Source organism: Callospermophilus lateralis, chromosome 17 (genome assembly GCF_048772815.1).
Source record: "Callospermophilus lateralis isolate mCalLat2 chromosome 17, mCalLat2.hap1, whole genome shotgun sequence".
In the NCBI taxonomy this organism is placed as follows: Eukaryota; Metazoa; Chordata; class Mammalia; order Rodentia; family Sciuridae; genus Callospermophilus; species Callospermophilus lateralis.
Window position 1 is genome coordinate 480,474 of NC_135321.1, and position 25,628 is coordinate 506,101.

The following is a 25,628-nucleotide window of genomic DNA, read 5'->3' on the forward strand; positions in this document are numbered from 1 at the left end:
GCCTGTGCACCCCGCCCTGCTGCCCAGGGGCGATGTGGGGGAACTCCTGAATGTGAGCTGGAGAGCAGACGCTCCCAGCCTTGGGTGTACCGAGATGCGTTTAAACGTGCACATGTGATCACTTCTGGATACACAGACTGCTTGGTGGCCAGCAGCGTGGCAGTGTAGACTTTGGCCTACTTTTCTTTCTTTTTTTTTAATATTTATTTTTTAGTTGTAGGTGGACACAATTTATTTCATTTTTTTGTGGTGGTGAGGTTTGAACCCAGTGCCTCCTGTATGCTAGGCGAGCGCTCTACCTCTGAGCCACAACCCCAGCCCTGGCCTCCTTTTCTGAGGGCCTCCTAGCACCACTGCTGTGGCCTAGGGAGGTGTGGAGGCCCCTGGGACCACACCACAACCTCTGCCTCAAGTCCACCTTAAGATCACCAGGATGGGGCTGGGGATCACTCTGTCAGTTGATAGAGTGCTTGCCTTGCATGCACGAGTCCCTGGGTTCAATCCCCAGCATCACCATTACAACAAAAACAGCAACAACAAAAAACAAAGGTCACCAGGATGCTTAAGGATGACTTTGAATTCATGTTTGAACCGACTAACTTGGGCAGCCTCAAGTGAGCAGCCTGAGAAGTGGCTTCACAGCAGGTCTTCTAGAGGGTCCTGCCTCGTGGGAATGCATGTGTCCACGTGGGTGTGCACACATGGCCACACACTGGCACACAGTGTGCACCTAGACTCACACATTTATGATGTGTGTACACATGTACCTGCATGTGAACACATGCACAAAGGCACCCATACCACATGTGTGCAGAGAGGTATGCACATGAAGGAGTGCGTCTGGAGACATGGTCTTACCCACATGCACACACAGACTTGTACAATCTTTGTCTATCATGGAGCAACTGCTAGAGTTTTTTGAATAATGTTTTTCCTTTTGAAAAATATGAAGATGTTGTGGGTTCAGTGCCAATTATAGGAAATGATGAGCCTTTGAAAAGATGTTACTAATTAGTGCAACAACCTGAAAGACAGATTCTGTGGGGATATTATTTGCATTTGTCTTCCTCCAGTTTTTATGAGATTTGAAGACTGTTCCCTAACAAGTAATTATTGGAGTGGGAGTGGGATTTCGTAAGAGATAAGAGGGGGCTGAGCATTCCCAGACCTTCAACAGAGGAACGGGTTATTATTGAAGAATGGAAAGGGCTGTGTGGGGAAGGCATCCAGGCATTCGCGTGCAGAACCTGGAGGTAGACATGGTGCAGGCTGGCAGGAGGTGCAGGTGCCCGTTGTAGGGCCACAGTGACCCTGGAGGCTATGTGAGGAGAAGGAGACCAGAGGCAGCAGGTGCAGGTCACCCTCCACGGCCATGCTGTTCCTCTGGCCACTCTGCCGAATTCAGCAGGACTCTGGGCTCTCGCCATTGAGCTGCAGGCACCCAGAAGCTGGATTCTATGTCTGATCCCACATGGGCCTTGTCTTGGTCCCCTGAGCAGACCACTTGGATCTGTAGCCTTTTGGGAAGTAGAGCATTTTCCCCTAGACCACATCTACCTCATCCTCAGACCTCTGCCTAACTCCTGGTGACAGCTGTGAGTGGAAGGTGCTCTGCAGGGCCCGTGATGACCCCTCACACAAAGCCCATGGCCGCCCTCTGACAAGGGTCTGGGACACTTTAGAGCTGGCCTGTGCCATGATCCAGTGCACCTCAGTGGCCTCAGCAGAGCACTGTGTCCAAGGGTTAGGTACTGTCCTCAGGCGGCAGCTGGTTTGTCCGCCCCAGCTGGCCCCACCAGCCACGCTGGTCTCCTGATGGCGGCTCTGGAGCTGTGCAGTTGCCCAGCATGGTCCAGTGCCGGCTCCTCTCAGGCAGCGATCTTCAGGGTCCTCGGAGGCCTAGGTGTGTTGGTGCCATTGCTGTCTATGCTGTGACACCTCTCTGTGCAAACACCACATGTGGCTTAAGCACACTCCAGTTCATGGGCACCCGGGTGCTCAGCCACCGCAGGCTCTTTGGAACAAAGTTGTCCTGAACATCCGTGTGCAGGTTTTCATGTGAACTCATGTTTTGCCCTCCAGGGCAGACAGGTGGGCCTGCGAGGGCTGGATCACGTGGCGACGGATGGCTGTCTCTCTGGTGGCTGCACCACCTCGTGTTCCTACCACCCTGTGAAGCGAAGTCCTCGTGCCCCCTCCAGCCTTGTCTGTGCCTCTGGCCACTGTGGCAGGCAGGCGGGGTGTGTCGCTGTGGCTTCAGTTTGCATTTCCATGGTGGCCGTGATGTGGAGCATCTCTTCAAGTGCATGGGTGCTTCCTTTTTGGAGAGTGTCTACTTGGCTCTCTGCTGTTTTCTAAGTTGGTCATGTGGTGGTTTTTATTACTGAATTGTAAGAGTATATATTCTAGATAGTCAACCTCATCAAATGTATGATTTACAAATATTTCCCCCACCATCCTGTGGGGGAAATATTTGCTTTCTTTATGCTGTCTTTCACAGCAGATTTTACCCATATAGTGCAATGCAGTGTGTCTTCTCTGTCTTTCTTTCTTTTTCTTTTTTTTTAAGAGAGAGTGAGAGAGGAGAGAGAGAGAGAGAGAGAGAGAGAATTTTTTAATACTTATTTTTTAGTTATCGGCGGACACAACATCTTTGTTTGTACATGGTGCTGAGAATTGAACCCGGGCAGCACGCATGCCAGGCGAGCGCGCTACTACTTGAGCCACATCCCCAGCCCCCTCTTCCTTCTTTTTCTTTCTTTCTTTTCATATTGGGGATTTTTTTTTTTTTTTTTTTTTTTTTTTGGCACCCAATGGTGCTTAACCACTGAGCAACATCCAAAGACCTTTTTTTGTACTTCATTTAGAGACAGTGTCTCAAGGAATTGCTTAGGGACTCAAGTTGCTGGGGCTGGTTTTGAATTTGTGATCCTCCCACCTCAGCCTCCAGAGCTGCTGCAATCACAGGCAGGCCCACCGCCCCTGCTGCCTGCCTTCTCTTTCATCTCATCTGAGAGAACTTGGCCTGGCACGGGGTCCCCTGACAAAAGGGCTGGGATTGCCGCTTGGGGATATCGTTGGGTGGGGTTCAACGGTTGGTGGAAAGTGGGGCCTGTCCCTGGTGCGCTGGGGCAGGATGGGTTGCGTGCCTGTGGGAGGGAGGCAGCTGAGCAGGTCTGGGAGTTGGCCCTCATCTCCTAGACCTGGGGCCATTTCCAGTGGCTACCTGGGGCAGGATCAGCTGAGGGGTGTTTCAGGAGTGGTGATCTGGCAGCCAGTTTGGAGGAAGCCTGCTGGAGCCAAGAGTGAGGTTACGGGAAACCAGGAGGTGTAGCTGGGGAGCTGCAGCTGCCCCTGGCCACCAGCCACCAGAGGGCGCTGCAGACAGAAAGCCTGGTCCTTGGAGGTGGCAGTCCCCTCCCTACCTGCTTCAGTTCCCCTATGCGGCTGAGCCTCATGATGGGCATCCTGCAGGATGGGGCTCCTGGGTGGGACCTGGGCCAGCTGAGTGTCTGCTGTCTAGGGACAGAGGGACTTGCTTCGGGTGGGCTCACCACCATGCTGAGGCCAAGCTTGGTGTGCACTGGGGACCCCCTGGGTGGCAGAACTAGTGGACTTGCTCCTTGTTCTCACAGATGGTGCTGGGGTAAAGGATCACAGAAACCCAGTGTGAGAAAGAGGTGGAAGTCATCGTTTCCATCAATGATCACTGAGATCAAAAGCCCTGGGTCCCCAGCTTGGTGGCTGTGGCTCCCAGTGAGCAGGTCCTTTGGAGCCTGACCTGCTGAGCCCCTAGTGTCAGGGCCTCTGGGGGCTGGGCTTGAACACTTGCCCCCACAATGGTGGGTCAGGAGGAGCTGTCGCCTGGGGAGCGGGGGTGACAGGGGTCCAGGAAGCCATGGTGTCAAGCTCTGGAGCATACCTGTGCATTTGGGGCCACTAAGAGTGAGGGTACCGGCAGCTGGTGGGACAGGACAGGTGATCCTGGGATCCAGGCTGCAGCTACACACCCTTCTGCCTAAACCCAGTCCTTCCCAGGCTTTGGAGTTAGCCTTATTGGACCTCATCCTACTTACTGTGTGACCTTGGAGCAGTTACTTAACCTCTCTGCTTAGAGGGGTGCACAGGCCACCTCTTGGTGTTCTGAGGCTGGCTGTGCACAACCCGTCTGTGCAGTTACGAGGACCAGGCCTGTGCCCTGGGCCTGTGCCAGTCCAGGCTGTTGGCCCAACATGGTGCCAACCCACCCCAGGCTCACTGGGTCCCCACCTCAGTCGGCCACAGCACATCCCCCTTCCCCTGGGTCACACTGCTGACCTCCCTGGGTGTCCCTGTCCTCTGACTTCCCTCTTGTGTCTCCACAGCCTCAAGATGGTGCTCATGTGGACAAGCGGGGACACCTTCAAGACAGCCTACTTCCTGCTCAATGGCGCACCCCTGCAGTTCTCAGTCTGTGGCCTGCTGCAGGTGCTGGTGGACCTGGCCATCCTGGGGCAGGCCTACGCCTTTGCCTGCCGCCCCCAGAAGCCAGCACCCCACCCTGCACACCCTGCCAGTGCCAAGGCCCTCTGAGGCACCAGAGAAAGACTGTCGATCCTGGCTGTGGGCGTGCTCCCACGTCAGGGCTGGTGGGCCCAAGGCCACGCAGGGAGCAGGCTGGGTGTGGGTGGAGGTGAAGTCCTGCGCCAGCTTCTCCACCAGCCTGCGTGAGGGGTGGGTGCTTGGGGTGGCTGGGGACAGGCCAGTCTGGCACTCCCCGTGAGGACAGTGGGCACGGGTCTTGCACCCAGGGCTGGCTCTCAGGCATGTTCAAGTTGACAGGAAACTGTGTCTCATGCGTCTTCTCAGATGCACTGGCCTGACCTGAGAGGCTCAGTCAGGAAGGAGGGCTGTGGGGCTCAGCAGCTTCCCTGGGCAAGCCTGGGCAGAGGGAGCCCTGCAGACCCCGGGCAGCAGGCCAGTGTGAGGGTCCTGGCTGCTGGCGGCCCATCCCCCTGGTGTTCCCACCTGCCCAGCTGCCACTGTTGCTGTGCCTGCCTGATGGGTCGCTGGCCTGACGCCACCTCCATGTTCCCCCTTTCCATGCAACACTGGTGACGTGTGCTTGGCAGCCTTGTGCCAATCTGGTCACTCCCAGCCCTGAGAGTTCTGGATGCTTCTGTGGACTCCCACAGGCAATGACTTCCTTCTGCAGGGCAGAGGGGCCGCCCCCATGCAGAGGTCGCGGCAGGCTGTGGTCAGCACCACGCTGGTGATGGCAGGGGCGCTGTGGTTGGCCAGGAAGCCACAGCACAATCCCCACTTGGCTTCCCTCAGATTCAGTGTCTGAGTGAGGCTCTTGCTTAGCTCTGTGGCTGTAAGATGCTTTGAAATGTTTATTTTTTAAAAATGAAGGTAGATGTCTGTAGTGGTAATTGCTTCCAAATTAAAATGTCACCGACCGCAGGTTCGGTGGCTGCTCATTGAATGTACCCCGGCTGGCTCTGAGTCAAACTTCTGTGTGCCTAGGGTGGGGCCAGCATGGGGCTGGGTGGGGCAGGTGGCCTTGGAGGAAGCCCTGTCTGGTGCTGGGGAACTGTGCAGGCCTGGTGCTGCAGGTGCCTGTCAGTTAAGCCCGAGTTCCCACCCCCTGGATGGTCACCCCTTTCTGCTGATTTTTGAGCTGAGGCCTGTGCAGTGAGGGGGGAGTCTGCACAAGGTCGGACACCTGGCAGTGAGGAGGCTGAGGTGTGGCAGCCCCACTGGCCTCATGGCACAGTGCCCGGCCTCCATTCAGATGGCCTAACTGGGCCCCTGCCACCTCTGTCCTGTGGCTGGCGGCTGCCCTCCTCAGCAGCACATGCAGAGGTGGGAACAGGTCTCCACCTGGCTCTTGAGTGGTGGAACAGCCACATTTCTCAGCTCAGCCGAGTCACTGCTGCCCTGGAGTCCTGCCACTTTAACAGCAGTGCCCTGCTGAAGTGGTGATTCACCACTGCTCTTGCCAGAGGCCCGGGCAGGTGTTTCTAGTGTGGAGTTCATCAGAACGTGAGGAAGGGGGTGGTGGGAATCCAGGGAATTCACGCCCCCTGAAAACAGGCAGGGAACTGAGCCGTGGCAGCCGAGCCAGCCCGGAGCCCTCCTGTGACAGGACAGCCACCTGGCAGCTTCGGAGCCCAGGGTCAGGCTCAGCGGCAGCTGTGTCCCTCCCCATCCACTGTTCTCAGCAGAGCTGGCCAATGTTCTCTCCTTTCTGGTGACCCAGGGGCCTCTGATGCTCCCAGCCTGGTCTTGGAGTCTCCTACAGATGCCTTTGTTCCCTTCCTGCTACTCACCTGGCCTCCAAGGAGCAACCGCCTGGGTTCACTTTGGGGTCCTCATGGTAAAGGTCAGCCTGCACAGTAGGGATCGTCTTGTTCCTGGAGGATGAGGTGAGGGCTTAAATACAGGCCTGATGGGTGAGGCTGCCTCGGTCTGTGTTGGCAGGCACCACCCTCTACCCCTTTCATCCTGAGCAAGTTGCAGCTGTTGCTGTGAGGGCAGTTCCCCTGGCTCTCCAAGTGTCGAGGGGCACAAGCCAGAAGGCAGGTCTGAGCACACGGGGCCCTTGGGGCCTTCTGGCTCTAGCCCACTTTGGAGGAGGTTCTGGCTCTCAGGTGGACTTACCTGTTCCCTGCATTTCCTGTCCTCACCACACCTGTTCCCCATAGCATGTGGCCCAGTGGGGAGGAGGAGAATAGCCGGCCCAGAGTACAGGAAGAGGGGCTCAGCAGCCCCGTGTCCTCACCGTTCTGACTGGCCTGGTGGGCAGGACTCAGGCCAGGGTGCTACATGTGGCTGGGCCCATCTTGGACAGTCATTTCCTCAGAGATCAGGGCATCTTTTCTTCCCTAAACTTGTGCAAGAATCCAGGAGAAAGTGGGGAACCCTGAAGGTAGACGTGGGACGCGCTCTCCCGTGCTTGCTGGCCTCTATCGGTCTGCAGGAAGCCTGCGAGGTTGCTGGAAAGAGTTATTCCAGTTTCCAGGGCCCTTGTCCTTGACTGGGGAGCCAGGTGTTTGTGTGCATGCCAACCCGCTGCTGGGGACCAGGGGGGAAGATGGGGGTTGGGAGCTAGGCTCACCCCATGCCAACCTCAGAGCCTGGGTGCAGCAGGTTATCCCAGGCCTCTCTGGCTCTGGGTTTGTTCTGGCACCCTGAGATGAACCAGCCTACCCTGGAGAGCAGGGGCATATGTGTCTGGGCTCTGCCGTGGACCTAGGAGTTTGGACAGCTGGGCTTAGTGAAGGGACACTGGCGAGGTCAGAGTGTCTCTGGTGGTTCCCACTGTTGCACCTGCCGATTCCCAGGAGATCCTTGGGCCCAGGCCCCGACTCTGGGCAGACCCACAGACTCAGGTGACATTGCACCCAAGGACTCAGCCAGGAGGTTTCAGGGGAGGCTGCACTTTTTATTGGTTTTCAGTGGAATCTTAGGAAACGTCCAAGGGACCCACAGGGCCTCTGCTCACCCCAGGGGTCCCAAGGAGGGTACCCTGCTGTCCAAGACCCTCTGGGTGCAGTACCTCAGGTGTGGTGGCCAAGCTCATCAGTGAAAAGTACAGAGTGGCCTCTGGAGGATTCTGTCCTGTCCTGAATGGACTTGCCCAGGCTTTTGTGGACAGGCTGCTCTGGCACTCGAGTCCGCAGGAGACACTGAAGGAGCACCTGCCCATCTTGCCCCCGTACCACCACATCCTACGCCGGACTTGAGAGTGGGGAGTGTTTTCTACTTGTGAGGCCTTGAGAACTGTGTTCCAGCGGGGAGATGCAGCCCCTCCATGGTGGGTGGGTGGAGGGGGGCTGTTAAAACACCACATGCAAATCTGCTCTGCCACCTGCCAGGGGAGGCCCTGTCCCTGTCACTGAGGAGCCAGTGTCAGGGAATGCAGGTCAGAGATCTGGGCCCCCACCAAAGGGGGTTACTTAGGGAGAAGCAGGGCCTGTGAGTGCCCATGTCAAGACTCTGCCCTGTCACTCTGCAAGTGACATGGATTGGCAGTGCTGGATGTCTCCCTCCCATGGTGCACTGCCACTATGGGTGACCAGGCAGCAGAAGGGACTTCTGTCTCCAACTGCCCCACTCCTGCCAGGGCTGCCCTGGCTGACAGGTCAGGGTTAGGCCCGGGCCAGTGCAGCTTGGCATTTGCTCCAGGTGTGGGATTTCTGGGATCCAGTGGATTATTCAGTTAGCCATAGAAAATTTAAAACCCGAGGGAAAATGAGAGGACCAGGCTGGTGAGCTCTCCAGGAGTCACTGGGAGCCCGAAGCTGTCCGAGGCCAGTCGGTGCACTAGACTAAGCTCCTCTGGCAGGTCCGCAGGCCCCTTGGCGGACCTCCAGCGACCGCACTTCCTGAAGCTCCAGAGCAGTACCCTCCTGCCAGCTCAGAGCGGCCCTGCTGGGCCCTGTGCACCCCTGGTGCCCTCGGGGTCCTGTGAGCTGTCCTCGGTGGCGCTGGCTGAGCGCGTGCTGTCCTCGCACAGGGCGGGCTCCGGGCTGGCAGCGCGCTGCTGCTGCTGCTCTTTGAGCTCCGAGTAGGAGCGCGAGAAGGTGTGAAAGATGGAGGTGACTGGGAAGGCCATAAGCAAGATGCCGCTGAGGATGCTGCTCAGTGCCACCACCTGCCCGGGCAGGCTGCGCGGCACCATGTCGCCGTAGCCCACGGTGGTCATGGAGATAACTGCCCACCAGTAGCTGGCCGGCACGCTAGAGAAGTCGCGCCGCGCACCCAGTTCGCGTTCAGCCAGGTGCACTAGCGGCGCGAAGAGCGCCATGGCCACGCAAAGGAAGAGCAGCAGCAGTCCGAACTCGCGCGCGCAGCGGCGCACCGTGAGGCCCAGCGAGCGCAGCCCCAGCGAGTGCCGCGCCAGGCGCATCACGTAGAGCACGCGCAGCGCGCGCAGCAGCCGCAGCACCAGCCCCGCTCGCTCCAGCAGCTTGCTGCCCGCGGGCCCCGCCGCCAGGCCCACCAGCAGCGACACGTAGAAGGGCAGGAGGGCCAAGATGTCGATGATGTTGAGCGGCCTCCGCAGGAAGGCGCACTTGCTCTCGGCCTGCAGGGAGCGCAGCAAGAACTCGAAGGAGAACCAGGCCACGCACACCGTCTCCAGTACAAAGAGGCTGCGGCACTTGGTGGAGCACTCACCCTGCGGAGGAGAGGGGACACGAGGTTGGGGGAAGCTCGCTGCGGCCTGACCCAGCAAACTGGAAAGTCACTTAAAACCCGAACCACTTAACGCCTCTGAAATGATGGCCAGCGGTGCCTACAAGAAAGAAAGGTCTCAGATTAATAACCCAACGTTCCACTTAAAGCGACCAGGTAGGGGCTGGGGGTGTGGCTCAAGCGGTAGCACACTCGCCTGGCAGGCGAGCGGCCCGGTTCGATCCTCAGCACCACATACAAAGATGTTGTGTCCGCCGAAAACTAAAAAAATAAAGAAGTATTAAAATTCTCTCTCTCTAAAAAAAAAAAAAAAAAAAGCAACCAGGTAAAGAAGAGTAAATAAAATTCACAAAAAGTGAAGAGGCCATAAGACTAGCACTGGAATTTGCCAGTAAACTGATGCAACTGGAGACTGTCATGCTAGGTGAAATAAACCAGTCCTCCAAACCCAAAAGCCAAAGGTTCTCTCAGATATGTGGATGCTGGCTCACAATGGGGTGCGGTGTCACCAGACTGGACAGGGCACGGGGCCTGGAAGGGTGGGAGGCTAGGAATGGGAAACTTTCCTATGTTCATGGATGAGTAAATGACCAGTGTTACTCCACATCATGCTCGACCCCAGGAATGAGAAGTTGTACTCCATGTCTGTAAGATAGGTCAAAATGCATACTTAAAAAGAAAAAATTCCACCCCCCCCAAAAAAAAAAAAGAAAAAAGAAAAGAAAAAATGAGTGCTGGAATGAATGACTAGGAGACAGACCAAAAATCCAAAACCTGATTCTTTAAAGAGATCAACTAAAGGGACACATTTCTAGCTAGTGTGACCAGGGGAGAGAGAAAACTCAAACTACTGAAATCAGAAACGAAAGAGGGGACATTGCTACCACATGGACAGGAGTAAAAGGACCGGAACAACGCTGGGAAGGAGGTACCCACAAGTTGGGTAAATTCTAGAAATGCGTGAATTCTATAAAGGCAAACCACAGAAATGGGCCTAGAAGGAAGCAGGTGAGGAGACTAAACTCAGGGGAGCCCAGGCCCAGAGGGCTCCACTGCTGAGCTCCACCAACTCAGGGCCAATACCAAATCTTTACAGGCAGAGGGAATACAGGCTCCCATTCTGGCCTGTGTTTACCAACCCAAGTCAGCATAAGAAAACTGCAGATGGAGTTCTTTGTCCATACCAGTGCAAGATGCTTTAAGGAGAGCAGCAAACTGAGCTCAGCAGCAGGTGAAAGTAAGAATTGGACATGAAGGACTCATCCCAGGAAAGCAAGGTTGGCACAGTCTCTGGGAGTCCATTAATGCAGTACACGGAAAATGCTTTGGACAGAGTCTGACCCAGGGCCCACGTCCTACCCACAGTGAGGAATCATGGCTCCTCATACCCTCAGTGACCTTGTAAGGAGGAAACCTTGGCAGTGACCTCTGGGTCCTGGGCCCGTCCTGCAGGGAGTCCCCATAGCAGCCTGCCCTGCTTGGCTCAGTCCCGTGAGCATCTGGAGACAGAAACCTTCTAAGGCTGGTGGTGGTGGTGGGTTACCCTAAGCAGAGGGTGGTAAAGCCCCTGAGCCTTCCATCATTAGCAAGACCTCAGCTCAGGGTGGCTCAGACGCTCCTAGTGCACACCAGGTCTGGGCTCAGCAACCCAGTGTTTTTGTCTTGAGATGGAATCTGTGTGGCTTATAATTCCTGGGCTCAAGTGATCCTCCTGCCTCAGCCTCCAGTGAGCGCAGCCCCAGTGAGCAGCGTGCGCAGCAGCCGCAGCACCAGCCCCGCACATGCCACCTCACCCAGCTCCACTTTCAGGCCACCAGCATGTGTCCTAGGAGTTTCGACCTTTGTGGACCCTAGGACAGGGAGGAGTCATCCTGCACATTCAGGCCCAGGCACTGATGGGTCATGTAACCTGCAAGAGGCCCAGAGAAAGCCACAAGCTGCCACAGCTTCTCTGTGCTCCAATGAGCTCATTCTGAGCCGGGCACGGGCCAGCTCAGGGCAACGTGTGTAAGCTGGTCAGTGTCTTCCACACCCCGCTGGCAGGTTCCAGGTTGATCTCGTCCCTCCACGTGGCTGGAACTGTTCCTTGCCTTCCTGCGGAGGGGAGGGCGGTACTCTTGCCTCTAGAAGGCCCTCTGACCCAGTCCTATGACCATGGATGGATTTCTGGCAAGTCTGTGGGTTCTGGAGTTCCCACATCCAGGCATCTGGACTCCGAGTGTGTGAAACCCTCCAGACACCCTGGTGAAGACATGGCACCTACAGGTGTGGGTGCACTCCACTCTTCAGCATCCCTACGCCTGCACCTCCTGGGCAGCTTGCTTGGGCTGCACACACGGGATCTGAGCCCACTCCAGGGACACTGCCCTAAAGCCTTCCTGGGAAATAAGGCTGCCCCCGCTCTGATTCCATGATGGTGGGGGAGGGACAAACCTGTGTCCCTGGGAGATCTGGGATGTCCTACCCATTGGGTCCAATGTGTGTCCAATGAGTCCCCACTGGTCACCCTCAGCTGTGCGTGAGAAGGCGTCTGGGCAACCTGGCACAGCCACCTAAACCGTAAGCTGCAGAGACCGTGGGTGGGAGCCGGGTGGCACAGAATCTCCATAGGTGATTAGCGGGGGGCGGGTTCTGGACCATCCTCCCTGAAAGCAGACCCTGATTCCTCAGGACCCGACAGGGCTGTCTGACTGAGCTGGCCTGGCAGGCAGGGCTTCCCTCCTGCCCTGACTGTGGTTGTCTGGCCTTCACATGGCGCTGACCCTTGGATCAGTCTGAAGGCTGCAGCTGCCCAGGGAGTCTGTGTGTCTGAGCTGAGGTGGAGGGCAGGGTACCCCTGCTGTCCTGCATGTCTGAGAATCCCTGAGCCACGTTCAGATGTGGAACACATCTCAGCCTCTCCAGTGGCCTTTCCCACAGTTACAAACACAAAACCGAACCTGCTGAGAATAGCAAGTGATCACACACTGGAGTCCCCTGGAGCACCTGGAAGACACGTGCCATTACCAATGCCGGGTTGCTCCCTACTCGACAGCAGACAGGGGCCACTGGGTCTTAGGCCCAGGGTGGCACAGGTAGGACCCAGATTGCATTCATACAAACTTGGCACAAATACATTTTAAAAGCCTTCAGAGAGTATGTCCTCTGACCTGAGAACTGTTTCAGAAAGTGGATTCTCAGGGCCTATCAGAAATGGGCCCAAAGACTTACTAAAAGGGGAGCGCACTTGTGGACACAGCCTCGTGGGCTCTGACATGTACAGAGCCTGTCTCTGCCTGGAGGGTGGTTTCACCAACACCACTTGCCTGCTGTTCCAGAAGGTTCTGTGTGTTCATGCAGCTGCAGCCTTGGGTCTGGCTTCCCACTGAGGGTGATCTGAGGTTTACTCTTTTTGTGCTGCGATGGAGTACAAAAGATGGACCCAGGCCCTGGAGCATGCAGGGAAGGGCTCCCCCACGGAGCCCTACATCCCACTCGGTGTTTTTCAGCACTGGGGATGAACCCAGGGGCACTTTACTAGTGTACTACACCCCCAGCCCTTTTTATTTTTACTCTGAGGTGGGGTCTCACTAGGTTGCCTCCAGAGTTGCCGGGATGAAGGCATGGCCCCGTGCCTGGCACGGTTCCTGCTTCTGAGGCAGCGTCTCTCCCTGCTTCACTCCACTGGCTATTGAAGCACACCCTCCAGCCACTTCCAAGAGCAGGTGCCTGGACATCTTTGCAAATCTGGAAATGCTTTTCTTCTACCTTCAAGGTTGGCTGAAAGTACAACTTGGTGTCCAATTACAGGTGGAGGGCAGACTGCACTCAGAATAGCAGGCGTTGTCTGTTGGGTCAGCTCTCAGCACTGCTGCCGAGGTGAGCCTCACACAGAAAACACGGAAGGCTGGTGTGTGGTTGTGTGTGCCCCACAAGCCGAGCCACCAGTGCCAACACGAAGATCAGAGGGGAACACGCCCAGCGTCCCCACCCCAGTCCCCACGATGCTGGGGCTGAAGGGTGTTCTGCTGTTCACTGCCAGGTGGGACCACCTTTCTTCCCTCTCCCCAGGAAGCCTTTAGAGGTCTCAGGCTTCCCTGCAGGCTTGGGGCGAGGGCTGCTGAGTACTCAGTGTGGGACCACTAGGAGTCTGGGATTGAGGGCTCTGAGGCACTCTGAGCACGTGGCACCCGCCTGTTGGGGAGGACCAGCCTGCCAGGCTCCCTTCCTCCCTCCTGTCTTTGAGCTGCACCCTCTGCAGGTGCAGGTCCTTCCCAGAGCTCCGCCCACAGCCCTGGCCTCCTTCCGCTTGCATCTTCCTGCTCCCTGCAGTGAGCCCTGTGGGCTCTGGGTCCGTCTCAAGCATGAGGTTCTGATGTGGGCAGGCTTGCTGGACACAGGGTCTCACAAGGGACAACCAGCCAGTTGGGCCTCTGTCAGGCCCAAGTGACAGCTGATCTTTCTGGTTCCTGACAAGGGTCTTTGGACTCCTGCTGGGGTTGGTGGGGTAGGCTCAGGTCCTTGCCCAGTGCCTACTGTGGTCCTGTACACCACAGCCATTGATGAGACCTGCAGGGTGTGGGCAGTGCTGGGCCACCTCCTCGTGGTCTCACTTCCCAGTCTCAGTGTCCCTCGGCTGCCTCTGCATGCCGTGTCCTGCTGCCTTCCTTTCCACAACGTGTGGACACGTGCACCTGTTCCCTTTGCCTGCACTGTCTTCACCGCGCACTCTGAGCTCTCCCTCACCGTCTCCGTAGCAGGGTTGAGGGAGCAAGAAGAGAGAAGATGTGGCAATCCATCTCCTAACTGAATTCCAAGTATCAACCATTTTATTTCTTTTTACAAAAAAAAAAAAACCCCAGGAACTTAAATATTCAGTACTAAAGGGAAGCTTGCTGAATAAATTATGGTCTTACCAAAACAATGTAGCCATGACCAAGGCCACCAGAGAAGACAGAGGGCACCCACACTCTCATGTCAACGAGCTTTGGTTTCCAGCAGGATGGCCAGCAGAGCTCAGTTTATAGTGTGATGAGGGCTGGGGTGTGGCTCAGTGGTACAGCACTTGCCTGGCACATGCAAGGCCCTGGGTTCCGTGCCCAGCTCAACTATTTCCTGCCCACATGGGCAGAAACAAAGCAGGAAGACCACCTCACCGCCAGCAGTGTCCTCTGGGTGCAGTGGGACCAGGGGGTCTAGCTTTGCTTTCTCAGGCCACTTTCACGTTGCCCGGCAGAGCTGATGCCACCAGAAAATTCACAGGCACTGCAGGAGGGTGCCCTTGCTGTGCTCTCCGCCAGGCTGCTGGGCTAGGTGCTGGCAGAGCAGGTGGTAGGAGATGCCTGGGGGCAGAGGGAGCAGCGGGCTCACCAGGAACCACAGCCACCCCACTGTTAGAAAGCTGACCTGTCAGAGGTCCGTGTGGACACTGGCCCTGGGTGTTCTCTCATGAAGACGAACAGAGGCCTCTGATTCCCTGAAGGTGGTGGTCTGTGCTCAGCGGGACGCCTGGATTGCACTCAGAGTGCCAGCGCACCCAGGTGCTGCACCCCTGCCCGGGCCCATGCTGTCAAGCCTTCAGCAGCAGCAGCCTGCCCAGGAACACCACCGTGCTCCACATCTCTCCAGACACGCGTGGGAACAGGAGACTGAAAGGCCCGTGGCGAGGGCCCGACTTAGCGGGCGGCTGCTTCATAGAGCCCCGAGGCCAGTGCCTTCCCTGGTGGGTGTGCGGTGTGCTTGGTGCGACTGAATCCTGACACTGCCCACGGCCCTCTGAAGAGCGCCTGTGCGTCCTCTGGACACTTCCTCCCGTCGCCTCACCAGTCCTGCCGTCTGCCTTTGACTGGGACTATGGCTCTGAGCTCCATGCTGCTCCCACGCTGGACACCAGATGCACCTCTCTTTCCTTAGTGACTCTGTGCAATTCCTCTTTAGCTCCCCTAAGCACCAGAAAGAAAATATTCAACTCATTTTACTATAAATTTATAACAATTCAGCTTTGAACTGAATGAGGCTTATTTTTTAAAATGATTGCTCTTATCAGATCTGGTGTTGCAAACAGAGAAGGAACAGAGGAATAGAAAATCGACCCAGGAGAACCCACTGTTTAAAAATAGCACAACAGCCATTTACTCAGAAATAACAGAGCCCCTCCTTTCAGATGATCTGTGCTGAGCGGCCTGTCAGCTCCCTCTCCTGCCAACGCCTCCTCCAGTGCTTTGTGCTGGTGACACGGAAATGAATTCATCAGGACCAATCCTGGCTTCTGGCCTCCCCAGCCCAGCCCCGCCGGCCCCTGGAGGCTCTGCCATGAACCGTGGGGTCCTACTGTGGGGTGCATTGAACCAACAGAGCCTGGCTGGTGGCCCCTGGCTTGCCAGGTGCCACAGGAGTGAGCCGTCCCTCCTGGGGCTCTTCTGCATCTACTCACCTGCTCTGAGGCCCCCGGGAGGTACAGATGGTGAGGCCTCCTGTGAGTGTGGACAGGGCGCCCCCCAGGGCTCCAGGTCACCCATTGATTTCCTCCATGTCCAACATGAACCCTGAGCCACTGTTTTCCACCCAGAGCTGACCACAGCTGTTCACCAAGTCCATGTGCCTGCTCCCCCCCACGTCGGCTCTGTGCCCGGCGCAGGGCACTAAGCTCTTGGTTTGCAGAGGTGAGCCTGTTTGAACTGAATAGACCACTATCACTACAGACTACAGCTGGATGGGAAATGCTGTTCTGATTTCCCCTGGTCAAACAACTTGTCAGGGCCACCCCAGACAGGAGATGCAGCTCTTTCTCCCGCTCCGCTCCCACACAGGAGCTCCTCGTGGCTCTGGGGGGGCACAACCATGAGGAACCTGCACCCAGCCCTGCCACACGGGTGTGGGCAGGAGCTGGCCTCACTGCCACATGCCTCCTCCGCCACCTCCCATGGGCCCCACAGCTGTGTCACACCGGGCAGGTGCTGGCTCCTCCTGGCAGGGCTTCCCGACTCCTCAGACCTCCCCAGACATCAGCCATGAGCCATGGGTGCTGCAAGTCTGCTCCTAGGTCACAGCTAACTGCTCAAGTCTGGGGAGGGCTTTCACCAGCTTTTAATTTTTGTGTCGTGAAATATTTTCCTGTGTGGTTTCTGGCTTTCTTACCAAACCTAAAAAGATTTCCTCCACACCCAAAAGGGAAAATATATTCACCTACATTTTCTTTTATTAACCATGTGGACTTAGTTTTTTCGACAGTTTCCCAGAGACCTGAGATTTATCTGAATTCTACCCAGCACCACCCAGGGGATGGCCGTCCTTTCCTGACTGGTAAAGCTGTCGTCTGCATGCTTAATGCCCCACACACTGAATCTGGATGTCTGGTCATTTCTGTTCAAGACAGAGTCTATGTTGCCCAGACTGGCCTCAAACTCCTGGGCTCAAGTGATCCTTCTGCCTCAGCCTCCGTAGTAGTTGGGAGCACAGGCCCATGCCACTGCGCCCAGCTGCCTGGGGTCCTTGGACTGCCGGTGTGAGCAGCTTCTGTCCTTGCTGACCACGCTGTTCGGATTTGCCTACAGCAGCTCCAGCGTCCACCGTTACTAAGAATACATCTTTCACTTTGCCTACAGCATGCTCCAGTGCGGGTCCTTGCTAAGTACACACCTTACTAGATTACTAGAATGATGATGGCGGGTTACTAGAATGATGATGGCGGTTACTAGAATGATGATGGCGGGTTACTAGAATGATGATGGCGGTTACTAGAATGATGATGGCGGGTTACTAGAATGATGATGGCGGTTACTAGAATGATGTCCTCAGGACACCCTGGCTTCCAGGTCAGAGAAACAGAGCAGGGACCTTCCCTGGTGGCTTCCTGGGCAGATGGCTGTGCTGCCTCCCCCACCTGCCCCTCTCCTGGGCCCACCAGCAGTAAGAAGGAAGACTTGTGAAGAGGGGGATGGTGGGTGGCCAGGAAGGGCCCATTCTTGTCAGCCCTCAGGTCAGGCATCTGTCCTGCTTGGTTCTTGCAGTTGAAGAGCTACTGAGAGTTTACTGGAATAAGTGGAGGTGAAGGATTCTTCCAAGAGTCTATGATTTCATTGCCTCCCATCATCTCCCTAAATAGGACTGAATTATTTTGACAGATAAGCTGCATTTTTTAAGGGAACTGAATCCATGCAAGCATAAATTCATCAGGCAGCGCCAGCTGGGAGGACCGACTTGAGAGGCTGCAGTCGGAGTCCAGCTCTGCTTCTCAGTTCACAGCTCGGCCTCTCCTCCCCTCTAGGAGCTGGTGGGGCACCGGCAGGGTTCAGCCAGGGCGTGCTCACAGCGGGCTGCTCCGGGAGGCAGACAAGACCCACACTGACCTTAGGAACTCCAGGCAAAGAAGCAGTCCACCCAGGGTCCAGGACTTGGGAAAGGTGAGATGGCAGACAGCCTTTCCTCAGGGTTCTCAGCAGCTGCCTGCACCCACAGTGCTGCCTTTGTCCACCTGCAGGGAGGCAGAGGGGCCATCCTGGTGTGCTGGACCTACAGCATGGAGCCCGACCTGTTCTCCCACCAGCTGCTGCATCTGACTAGCTCTCACATATTTCTGTGGACAGCAAATCTGCTTGGCATGGAGAAGCTGTGGGCCCAGAGGCGAGAGGCCCTGGCCCGCTCCTCCAGTCACATGGTGCGTTTGCATGCTCTGTGGAGAAAGGGTGAAGCCATGAAATGGCTGGAGAGGTGAAAGTTCAAGGCCATCCTGGCCCCTTAGTGAGACCCTGTCTCAAAATGAACAACAAAAAGCTCTGGGGATGTGGCTCAGTGACCCTGGGTTCAATCCCCAGTACCAAAAAAGAGGGTGAAACACGTCCCCAATTCTCAGGCACCATTCAAGCAAATCCCTTTGAAGAGCCTGCAGGTGACTGGTGAGGAGCCCGAGCTCCAGGGAGAAGTGACTGTCTTGGGGTCTGGCAGCCATCAGACACACACCCAAACCAATGCCCAATTGTGCCTCTTTTGGAGACAAGGAGAGACCAAAAATCTTGGATAGGTTATGGAGAAAAGAATCTGTGCTTCTATTCTAGGCATTTGAATACATGTTCCCACCAGACTAAAGCGAAAACCAGAAACACGAATCTCCTAGCTTTCTCTAGCCAGATCTGGGCAGGGAGCAGAGGGAACAACCGGAGCTTCCTCTTGGCCTGCACTGAGCAGCCTCACCAGCTCCAGCTGTTCCCTGCCTCCCAGAGCCCACGTGGCCTCCCACAAAAGCAGGCAGAGATCCCGGATGTGGGCACTGGCCTTCTGTGCCTCCCACATCCATCTGGGCAGCATGGTACCCTGGCCACCAGGGGTGTGACAGCACTGGGGACTCCTGCGGGGGAGGGGCCAGCTGCATGGGGGAGGACCGCAGAGGAGCAGGATGGCCGAGCCCCTGCTGTGCGCTCACCCCACTTCGCAGCACCCTGAGGAATGGTCCCCACTTCACAGAACAGGAAGGGGGGCGACCACATCCGACCCCAGGCCCGAGGCCCTCCAGGATGCGCAGCACAGACTCACTCATGGCCGTGCTGCTGGTTTGCCGATGCGTGGAGCAGGTCTCTGCAAACATGAAGATAAGCCAGCCCAACCCATTACCCTGAGACGGGATGGGGAGTCTGTGGCTGACGGGGCTTTCCAGGCAGGGCCCGCAGTGCCCTGCGCTCTGGCCAGTACCCTCGGCCCTCTGTGCTCCAGCGGTCCAAGCATGGCCCTAGGGGGCCAGCAGGCAGGGCAGCAGTGTGTGGGCACTGTCTGCCTCTCCCTCCTCTGTGCAAACGCCACCTGCGGCGTCCTGGGCCTCTGTGAAGATGGCTCCGCCCAGGAGTGCCACACAGTCTTGTCAACAGACCCCCAGGCACCCATGTGTGGCCATGGGTTGCCCCCCACCCCACTAGGTTTTGTCTCCACGCCTAGGAAGGGCAGCTGGGAGCCTCTGGGAGAGACCATGCTGACCCATGCTGCCCACCCGGACTCACTTTGGGTGACAGAAGGGAACTGAATCCACCCAAGCATAAATTCATCAGGCAACACCAGCTGGGAGGACCGACCTGAGAGGCTGCAGTCGGGGTCCAGCTCTGCTGCTCAGTTCACAGCGAGAAGGAGCCTGAATGCAGGTCTGACACCACAGCCCTAGCACAGGGGCCACCATGCAGCTGTCACCACACCACAGCCTTCACCCCCACAGCTGTCACACCACAGCTGTCCCAGCACCATGGCCACCACTAGGCCCTGCTGTGGCCATGCCACAGCTGTCGTCCATGGCCCACACTGCACCATGGCTGTCACCAGGCCTGGGATGGGAAAGCTCAGGCTGTGGTTCCCTTGGGAGTGCCTTGGTCTGCCTTTTCCAAATGAACCATGTCGGTATTTTTCCCTTTCTCTCTTTTTTTTGGGGGGGGGGATGAACTTAGAGGTGCTGCACCAGTGAGTTGTAATCTCAGCCCTTTTCACTTCACTTTGAGACAGTGTCTCACTAAATTGCTAGGCTGGCCTTGAACTTGCGATCCTCCTGCCTCAACATCCTGAGTTGTGCAGAATACCTGCCTGGCAGCAGATGGTTCTCAGTGTGAGCACCCCCATGTGTGGGTCCAGGGCAGCTTACCACAAGGCTCAGGGTGGGCCTCAGAAGCTTTATCCAAGCTTCGAGCTGGAGTGCACAGCCCTGGAGGCTGGTCAGGGGCCCCACAGACCACGCAGGGCCCAGGAAGACATCGGGAGGAGCTGGGAAGTGTGATTCCTCCTCACCTCATGGATGCTGGTGAGCCAGGGCCCCACCATACAGACCCACACTGGTGGGATGGAGGGCACCAGTGGTGGGGAATGAGTGGACTGGGCCACGGGGTGCCCAGCTGCTGGTCAGACTTTGCCCTGGATATGTCTATGAGGTACTTCTGGGGGTGACTGACACATGAGTCGGTGCACTGTGCACAGGGGATGGTGGCCCAGCTCAGACACAGCACTGATCTCGCTCTAGGCAGAAGCTGACAAAACACCATGTGCCGTGTGCACCAGACAGCACCAGCTCTCAATGCTGCAGACACATCCTCAGGGGGTCTAGGAGCCGGGCTCCCAGGTGTGAAATCCATAACTAATCACGTTGGCCTTCAGTTAATCATGCAAATTTAAAGAGGAAAATCGACCTACACAGCCAGATGGTCAGAACATGAAAGAAGGTGGTGGACCTGGAGAAATGCCCCTTACTGCAAGCTAGGCAGCCCCCGGCTCTTCTCAGAGGCTGGTTTGCACGGGCCCAGGCAACACAGCCACCCCTGCACAGGAGAGCTCCCCCAGCTCCCTGCTGGAGTGAGAAGCCCTGCCCACGCCTCTTCATGGTCGAGTGGCACTGAGACCCCACCTCGTCCAGAAGCCAGCCCCCGGCATGCGCTGACCACTGGGGGTGCCTTGGACCTGCAGCACCCTCAGCCTCCTGGCCTCACTACAGAGAGTCCTTCCAGGTCACTCCACAGCCATCAGGGTTGTTGCCCTCAGGGCCTGTGCGGCACCTGTGTGTGCATGTGACACCTTTGTCGTGGTCCCTAAGCCACCATCAGCACTGGATGGCAGCATGAGGTGGGGCAGAGACACACTGGGTCCTCCATCCAACACTCATGGCGGTCACCCCAAGCCCGAGCCCTGCTTGGACAGCAGGCAGGTCTAGGTGCAGCTCCAGAGCACACGATGCAGGGGACAAGCCCACAGGATGGGGACGACCCAGCAGATGGCCCCTCCTCCAGACCCTCCTGCCCAGACCCTCAGAGTGAAGGGTCTGACCTGCAGCATGAGGGCTGGTCCTCAGGGTCAGGTCTGGGCACAGGTGAGCCCTCTGCTCTAGGTCTCGGATCTCGTGGGGACAGGACTATGAATAACAGTCCTAGGGCTGCTTAGTGTGAACAGCAGCAGGCCCAGGAGAACTGCGAGACAGTGCGATTCCAACTCACAGGTCTTCCTCCGATCCCGCAGCCAGCCACTGCTGCTCTCTAGCAGTGACACATGTCCCTCCCCCTCTGGGTGCCTGGACCAGGTGCCAGGAGGCAGACGCCTGCGGACTTCTCTGATGTAGGAGGCAAGTGGCTTTCAGGGCAGGATGTGGGACAGGATGTGGGCTGCCCCAGCACTCGACCCAGAGGTCACCCACTCCTCACTCTGGAGCCCAGGGAGACAGCACCTCACAAGACAAAAGGGACTTATGGGTGTGACCAAGTTAAGGGACCCAGGATGGAAGAGTGACCCGATCACCAGTTGGGCTCAGTGTAGTAAGGGGACAGCTGGGGCCAGTCAGAGCAGGAGACAGGTGGAAGTGGAGGCCAGGGATGTGTACTGGTGATGGAGGAGGCTGCAAGGGCAGGCATCTCCACAGCCTGCAGAAGGGACCACCCTGTGGCACCTGGGCTTCTGGCCCTTGCACACCCATTGTGAACTCTCGCCCACAGGACTGTACCAGAACGGATCTTGTTTTAAGTCGGACAGGCGGTGGCTCATCATTGACAGCACCTGCTAGGAGCCCATCTGGGATCACTGCCTTCCTTCCTAACCCGAAGCAAATGCCACAGGTCCAGCTGACTAACATCGTCCTTATTCTAGAGGGTGTGGGACCCGCAGCCCGCCCACAGTGCCTGTAGCTTCCCAGGTCCCTGAGACAGATGTCCTCAGAGCGTCTTGTCACAGCTCTTGACCATTGGCAAACAGCTTTCCAAGAGCCCACAGTGGCCAGCACCTCTGGCGGCATGGATGCCTCTCCCCATGTCCTCCCACAATGGAGGCTCCACTCTTGAATGTGAAACTGAGTTAGGAAGATAGTGTCTGGGAGTGTGAAGAGGCGTGATGGGGACCAGAGGTGCCTAAGAGAGGATCTGCAGTTGGGCTGCCCAGACCCTTTGCTGGCCCAGGCAGCCCTGACTGCTCCGCTCCCTGGTCTTATGTAAGTGATCTCCCCCTTCTGAATACTGCACTGAGTAATCGCTACTTAGAAATACAAACACATCAGTATCTTTTTAGAAGCAGAATTAGCAACTCAGGCTTGATTAGATGACTGGACATGAGAGCTCAGTTGTGGGACCCTCATCAACGAAACAGGCCAACCAATGTCCAAAATTTACATGCAAACCTAGCCTGTAGTAAGGTGCCACGCTCCTACTCCATTCAGCTCTCCTGCTTCTCTGAATGAGCTAACCCCTGGAGGGCTCCAGCCTTGTCCCTGGACACCCAAAGGGCTCTGGCCAGCTGACCAGAGGTGGAAGGTTAGGAGCCTCTGTAGGAATGAAGCACCATGAGGAGGAGTGACCGTCCCTTCCCTACTGATCCCGACACCTGCCCTGGTATACACCATCCTTACACAATGTTTTCAGGACATTCCATGATGCACAATGTGTGCAAATGCAGGCTAACTGCAAGGGCAGACTTTCATCTGCCCTTGCTTTGTCTTGAGAACTTAGCTTAACCCACAAGTGATACTTCTGCCTAGCTCTTCTGTGCTGGAATTCTCCCATTGGTCAACAAGCGAGAAACAAGGGGGCAGAAAGCTACTGTGATGTGATGGAGTCCCGTCCCTGCCTCCCCCCACCCCACCCCAAAGCTGACTTGGCTCTGGCCCTGCCGCCCCAGGAGAACATAGGTCTCATTCCTTTGCCCTGGAATGACCAAATTTGGGGCCAAACCACACAGTTCTCTAGACCCTTAAGGTACTGCATATTTTTAGCTTCAGGTAGTCCACCCTGGCTGAGCTGTTGGAAAGACTCCAGAGAAAGTGGATCAGGCCTGGGGATGGATGCCCAAACTGACTCTAACCTAGAGCCCAGATTCTGCCCACTGGACCTTCACTCACGCCTGTGGCCTCACCCACCACTGCAGGAGGGTTGTACACAAACAAGACCAGGGCTCTCTTGGGGCCCTCTAACCCTCTATGTCCTGTCCTGTCCCGACCCCAGCGTGTGTCCCACCATGTTGTTCTGGGGTTGGCAGGGCTGCCAGCGTTGCCACCTCCCACAAGCTAGGCTTGCCCCCAGCCAGCACTTCCCGCCCCACCCTGCCCAAGGGCGGCCCCGCCGACCCACCACGCTCACCCGCTCCTCCTCTGCACGGATGTCCGGCATGGTGCTCAGGCAAAGGCCAACCGCCGTGACGGCCACGAAGGACACGGAGACAAAGGCGAAGAGCTTGCCTGCCAGCCCCGAATGGGGGTTGTCCACCACATCACGCAGGCGCTGCCGACTGCGCTCCAGCCGCCCCGGCCCCAGGCCGCGCGCAGGGCTCCCTGGCGCCACGTGCCCAGTCCGCACAGCGCGTGCCTCGGCGGCCTCCTCCTCGCGGCGGCGCAGGCGGCGCAGGCAGCAGCGCTCCAGGCGCGCCTCGTCGATGCCCCAGTAGGCCAGCTCGTCACGGAAGGCCAGTGCGCACGGTCCACGCAGCAACCGCAGCTTCCCGGCGTGCAGCAGGGCCACTATGGCTCGGAAGGCGCACGGGCTTCTGTCGAAGAAGAACTCGTCACGGCTCACGTCATAGTCATCGCACACGCGCAGCAGCTCGTCGCGGCCTCGGCATGCGCTCAGGCGCTCGAGGCGCGCGAGGGGACAGCGCGCCAGCGCGGCCCAGGCCAGGCGAACCCTGCAGCCGCCGACGTTGATGATGACGTGCCGAGCGTGGGCGGGTCCACCGCCAGGCGGCCACCTGGGGGGCTCCGCGTGCCCCGGGAGTAGGGCCATGGCCCCATGTGCCGGCCGGTGCTCAGAGGTGCTGCCCAAAGAGGTCACGGAGCCGCGCTCTTAGGAGACGGGGTCTGCAAGAAAAAAGAGGCAGGCGCCAGTGAACCTGCTGCTTTCTCCTCTCGCATTCCCAACCTCACAAAATCCAAACAGCAGAACTTTCAAGCTTTCTAGCGGAGCGGTTAAGTGGAGACCTGGCCTTAACTCGTGGCCTGAAGAACAGTGACACATGCTGGGATTTGTGTTTTGGAACAGGTGCTGGAGAGAGGCTTGCACAAATTCATATTTGGGTCCGTCTTAGAGACACAGCCAGAGATTTGGGCAAGGCGTTGCCCAAAACAATGGGGAAAAAACCTGGTAAGATAATTCTAAAATCAACTCTTTTTGAACTCTGGGAACTAACCAGCAACCTCGGAACACTCAAAACAGCACAGCCCAGTCTGAAGCTTTGCAGTTTTGACTGTGCCTCTTCTGCTCTGCTCCCAGCTTAGCAGTGGCCCTGGAAACACAGCCTGCAAAGGCTCTCCCCTACAGTCGGACCTCCTGCACTGGTAACTGTCATTACCTGGACCTATCTGGTGGTTCCCAGAAGCCAGCTTGAAGGTCTTGGCTTTGTCTCTCATAGCTGGCAACTCTCCCAGTGCCAAAGCAGGCAGTGTGGAGTGAAAATATTTATTGGCCAATGCCTTAGCTATTGCTGCTGAGGCAGTGGGTCACAGCCGGGATAAACCACAGGCTAGGCAGAGTGTGTGGGAGGACAGGCTGGGGAGTGGGGCACTTTGGGGAATAGGAACTTAGAAATCTGTTCCAGCTAATTCTTGAGACTCCAGAATACCATGCTCAAGCCTGGACTGTGCACAAGCTCAGGAAAGACCAACGGAGTTCCTTGCATCTCTCCTGGGGCTGATCACCACACTGCCCGCAGGTGGGGGCAAGGCAGAGATCAGGACAGACACGGAGAAGGTGAGGTGAGGGCAAGACTGTGGTGTGAACTGTCTGGCATGGGTTGGAGTGAGATAAACACACACACAAAGCCTGTGTGCAAAGCTTGCTTTGCTTTCCATTCTGGGCATTTAAGAATCTGTGTCCACTTACCCATTGACCACTGAGCTGATAGAACAGAGATGTTAGCAGCCACATTTTGAACAAAAATACAGACCGTTAAAAATCATTCCAGTAAAGTTATCGAACATCAGTAGCTACAACAAATCCCAGGGGGTGTGGTTTCAGACCTGCCTCTTAAAATGTTCTATGGAAAACTCAGGAGGTGTACAAAGAATGAAATGTGTAGCCTCCACAGAGAGAAACTGCAGCAAACTGCCCAAGCCTGCTGAGACTGTGAACAGAGGAGACTGCAAGAATAATGTCTTGCCACACATAGGACCAGTGGACATGGATGTTACGGAGGGAGTGACAGAAACTCTGGGGCTGAAACATGCAGTAATGAAATACGCCCTCCAGGGGCCCCAGGGCAGATCCAGGAGGCTGCAGAAAGCACCCTGACTTGAGACAGGCCACGGAGGGCGACACGTCTGAGGAGCCCAAAGAAACTGAAGCCAGGTGCAGCAGCACCCACCTGTGGCCCCAGCAACTCAGGAGCGGGAGTTGCCAGGCCCAGGCCAGCCTGGGCAACTTAGTGAGACCTGTCTTAAAATAAAAATAAAAAGGGCTGGGTTCATTGCCCAGGAGCGGGTGGGGGCGGGAGAAACAAGAAAACAAATGGATCCTGAGGTATCTGTGGCTCCTGTGGAGGGTACC

The 25,628-nt window shown here is 56.8% G+C and overlaps 2 protein-coding genes across 6 annotated transcripts in view; one reads left to right on the forward strand and one right to left on the reverse strand.

Moving 5' to 3' along the window:
• The window catches only part of Slc66a2 (solute carrier family 66 member 2), a 29,520-nt gene extending 24,049 nt beyond the window's left edge, over nucleotides 1-5,471 (forward strand). For 3 of the 5 annotated variants that reach the window (XM_076836709.2, XM_076836708.2, XM_076836710.2), the window contains one exon: nucleotides 4,365-4,661. In XM_076836709.2, the coding sequence (XP_076692824.1) occupies nucleotides 4,365-4,572 (208 nt within the window). In that variant the 3' untranslated portion in view covers nucleotides 4,573-4,661. Of the gene's footprint in view, nucleotides 1-4,364 lie in introns of all 5 variants that reach the window. The other 2 variants (XM_076836711.2, XM_076836712.2) reach the window with 1 other exon arrangement.
• Nucleotides 5,472-8,404: 2,933 nt separating this feature from the next.
• Kcng2 (potassium voltage-gated channel modifier subfamily G member 2) lies at nucleotides 8,405-23,870 on the reverse strand. The gene is made up of 2 exons (XM_076837325.2): nucleotides 23,232-23,870; nucleotides 8,405-9,166 (listed from the first exon to the last, which is right to left on the reverse strand). The coding sequence occupies exons 1-2, from the start codon at nucleotides 23,868-23,870 to the stop codon at nucleotides 8,405-8,407; spliced, it is 1,401 nt and encodes a 466-aa protein (XP_076693440.2).
• Nucleotides 23,871-25,628: the final 1,758 nt, after the last annotated feature.